Source organism: Morone saxatilis, unplaced genomic scaffold (assembly GCF_004916995.1).
Source record: "Morone saxatilis isolate NCDOM2014 unplaced genomic scaffold, NCSU_SB_2.0 Contig23, whole genome shotgun sequence".
NCBI classification, from domain to species: Eukaryota; Metazoa; Chordata; class Actinopteri; family Moronidae; genus Morone; species Morone saxatilis.
In genome coordinates, this window is record NW_023339796.1 from 14,794,637 (window position 1) to 14,798,504 (window position 3,868).

General features: G+C 39.8%; 1 protein-coding gene across 1 annotated transcript in view; it reads left to right on the forward strand.

Moving 5' to 3' along the window:
- The window catches only part of LOC118334981 (cyclic AMP-responsive element-binding protein 3-like protein 3-A), a 6,799-nt gene extending 5,276 nt beyond the window's left edge, over positions 1 to 1,523 (forward strand). Inside the window, exons 8-10 of the mRNA XM_035671129.1 lie at positions 448 to 532; positions 868 to 961; positions 1,058 to 1,523. Coding sequence (XP_035527022.1) covers positions 448 to 532; positions 868 to 961; positions 1,058 to 1,170 — 292 coding nt within the window. The 3' untranslated portion in view covers positions 1,171 to 1,523. The remainder of the gene's footprint in view (positions 1 to 447; positions 533 to 867; positions 962 to 1,057) is intronic.
- The last annotated feature ends 2,345 nt before the right edge of the window (positions 1,524 to 3,868 follow it).

A 3,868-nucleotide genomic window follows, 5' to 3' on the forward strand; every position in this document is an offset into this window, starting at 1 on the left:
CTTTTGTGCCTTTGTTCTGTGCCGTTTCATTGATCTTTACTGATTTTGTCCCCGGGCCCCTCCCTCTCCAGATGAAGACCCTGGTTAAGAAAACTTTCTACTTGTCAAAAATCAGGGGTGAGGAGGCTCAGTGTAAAATTACCAGAATACAAAGCCCATCAAATTTTAAAACCTCACACAGCTTTCTCTGACTTTTCTTCCTCTTCATTCTCATTATGCTGCTTTCTTCTTGATGCTGGCAGAGTGCTGCAGTGACTTGAAATAAAACGTGGGAAGAGGGTTTTGCGTACATACTCTTCCCCGCCGCATGCTGCTCTTCTTTTCGTTGTTTTAGTTGCCAGTGATCATAGACGCTTAAAAAATGATGCCTGTGTTTCGAGGAACTGGTGGCCCCTCATGTGAAAATTTTACAGTCTCTTTCATCTTCCATTCCTATTTGTATTGCAGTGCTCTGTTGGAGCAGCTAAGCCGGCTACAGGCTCTCCTGCCTAACAGCTCCAGCAAAGCAACACGCAGAGGGACCTGCATTCTGGTGAGATATATAACACATTAATTTACACCATTGAGAATTTTCTCAGACAGCATAATCTGTAACAACTAAATGATAGATGTAGGTCAGTGCCAGAGCACATCATTAAAACCCTCTGCTTGTGCTCCACTGTTGACTACTGCTGTGTTTACCGTTAAGATTTTAATCGAGTCAAAGGTTTGAATAGCACCTGCACTCATCTTTTGTGCAAAATTGCATGTAGGTTATGCCTAATAACTCTCTTTCTTCTTTCCCCCGTTCTTTCTGTTATTTCCTTCTGGCCTCTGTGTGTTCTATGCTTGGCCTGTTTTTGTCCTTCTATCTGTATTTATGTCCAGGTTTTGCTCCTCTCCTTCTCCCTGCTCATTTCCTCACATCTTCAGCCAGAACCTCACAGCCAACTCAGCCGGGGAGAGTACACACAGACCAAAGGTCTGTAGACACACACACGCTCACATTTTGTCTCTTTCTAACAAACACAAACACAAACACACACTCACTCCTGTCCACTACGTCTCCGCCCCACAGTGCCATCCCGCTCCCTGCAGTCAATGGATGAAGTACGAGACACCCCCCCTCTTCCTCTCCTCTCCATCTCCAGGGGCTTTGAGGATCTGTACAGCCTGACGGAGAAGCTCTGACACCGGACAGGTCTCCCAATGCTAGACGTCCCATTCTCTCACCACAGGGTGGTGACAGGCACCGGGACAATCATGTTCTCAGTGCCCCCAGGAGGAAAGACGTAGCAAAGGAGTGCAGTCTTGCTTGCAAGAGCAGCATCCAAATGAACAGTTTGATTGTTTTTCAGCGTCTGTTTCTCACTGCAGAGACTGAGTGAAGTGTTATGGTGTGTTTGACATCCGTTCCCTGACACAAACAGCTAGTTAAAAGATTGTTTCTGACTTAAATTCACTGACTCAGATGGAGGTCGATGAGGAGGTCATCCAAACAGACGTAATGTGTTTGTTTTGCTTTGGAAAACAGAGCCTGTGGGACTTGGTGGAGCATGTATTATATTGCTGACATACTTCTGCAAGATGTAGGCATGTGCAATCTGTAAAACAACACAAATGTATATTCACTGCTGTATTTTATTATTTACTTTTAATGTATATGTTGAAAAACTTGATTGAATGATTTGAGTTGTATTTTGTAAGAGTTCAGTGCAATACTGCCACAGCACACTGCAATTAATAAGCTTACTCCAGTGAATTTTGGAAACACCTTAATGGTTTTATTTCTTTCAGTTATGCCATATGTTCAATTTGCATCACAAAAATAATGAGGCGATATTGGAAATTACTTTATAAGCAAAAGTTTCTGGATGACTTCTCACTTCATTAAAAAAAACAACTCATAACAAGCTTCACTTCCATGCCAGCTGCCAATATAACAAAGTAGGCTTCAGATGTTAAAAATAGTGGATATATCAAAAGTCTTTGTTGTTTTTATATTTGTAGAAATATAATTATGGGCTGGTCACATATCTATGCATGCTATAAAGTGCCCTTTTCAAGTGGGGTTAAGAAAAATGTTGCAAAACCAGCTATTATTTGATGCATTTGGGAGATAATGACTGTAACTGCCATGTTATGAGTACATCCATCCAACACTACACTGGTCATTTTTGTCTTTGTTTTGCTGGTGAGCGGTTCTTGTAATATTCTGTCCAGAACAAAAAAAAAATAATACATCATAATTCAGATCCTATCTTACAGGATCAGCTGTAAATATATGACACATTTTGTAGCTCAAAACAAAAAGCGAAGAGGCAACAATAGTTCATCTCTGTCCGTATTCAGCAGCTCACATACAGTACATGTAGTGTACTATATTTTATTAGTTCAATGCCTTCGCAACCAAAGATTGAGGGCAACAACGAGGTCACATGTGGATTTATTTTTGAACTGCTGATGTTCCAGCAGCCTCTTCTCAGTGTCATAAGGTGAACTCATTGTATTAGTGTATGTCTGAAATTCTTACTGGAATACAGTTTGCAGACAGGGCTGCAGCTGACTTTGAGACAATGAGGCCATGTTCAACTTTGGAGGATTTACAGTATGACATGAATACACATTTGCATTCTATTATTACACACATATTGCACATGGGTTTTTCAAAGCTGATTCTAATGTTTTTTAGATAAAATCTGAGAGTCTACAGCCTTGCTAGCAGCTCTGAGACTGGAACTTAAATGCTATCATCAGCATGCTAACATGCTAATGTTTAGCAGATATATTGTTTATCATGCTCACCATTTTAGTTTAGTGTGTTATCTTGCTAACATTTGCTAATTAACACGTAACAGAAAGTACTGCTAAGGCTGATGGAGATAGATCAATAGTTTTGCAAGTATTTAATTATAAATCTAAAATCTGATCTGATTGTAGTGCTAGATGATAAATCACAGGCTCACCAAAGTCAGTAGGCTTCATCTTCTTCTTTTTAAGACAATCCATCTAATAGTTGTTGAGATATTATACTCTGGACCAAAGTGGCGTACCAACTGAACAACCAACATTGCCATCCCTATAGCCAGGCCACTAGAGTGTCTAAAAAGTCAATTAATGAAAGGAATTTAGTTCTCTACATGAGAGTTAAACACCTGGCACCATGCCATAATATATGGAAGCTGGAAGAATCCCATTTTGTCTGGCAACATAGTCTTAAAACACATAGGAAGGCCCTCTGTAATGCCAGTGCAGCCTATTATTCATCGCTGATTGAAGAAAATTTTAACAGCCTGAGGTTTTTTTATCAGCACTGAAGCCAAGCTGACAGAGAGTCACAGCTCTATGGAGCCATTTGCTTCTTTAATGATAAAATGATTACTATTAGAGACAAATTTCACCACCTCCTTCCCTCAGCAGGAACCGATTTAATCCTCAAACACAGGAAAAGCTGTAAAACCTGATATGTACTCAGACCTTCACCAACTGACTTCAGTGATTTCTTCATCTAAGCCATCGGCCTGTCTCCTAAATCCCCTTCTATTCATATACCTTATCATACCTTTAACATTAGCAATCGCTCCATTAACTTTCATTGTTATGCAGATGATGCCCAATTATATCTATTGATGAAGCCAGACAAAGCAAATCAGTTAGCGCAATTACAATAATGCCTTAAGATCATAAAAACCTGAATGACTTTCCATATTCTGATGTGAAACTAAGACAAAACTGAAGTTCTGGTGCTTAAACCTCCTTTTTCTGAAATATACTTTAACTTTCACGTAAAACAAACTTCAGGGACTGCCTTTTTTTCAACTGCATAACATTGTAAAAAAATCAGGCACATCCTGTCACAACAATGTGCAGAAAAACTAGTCCATGCATT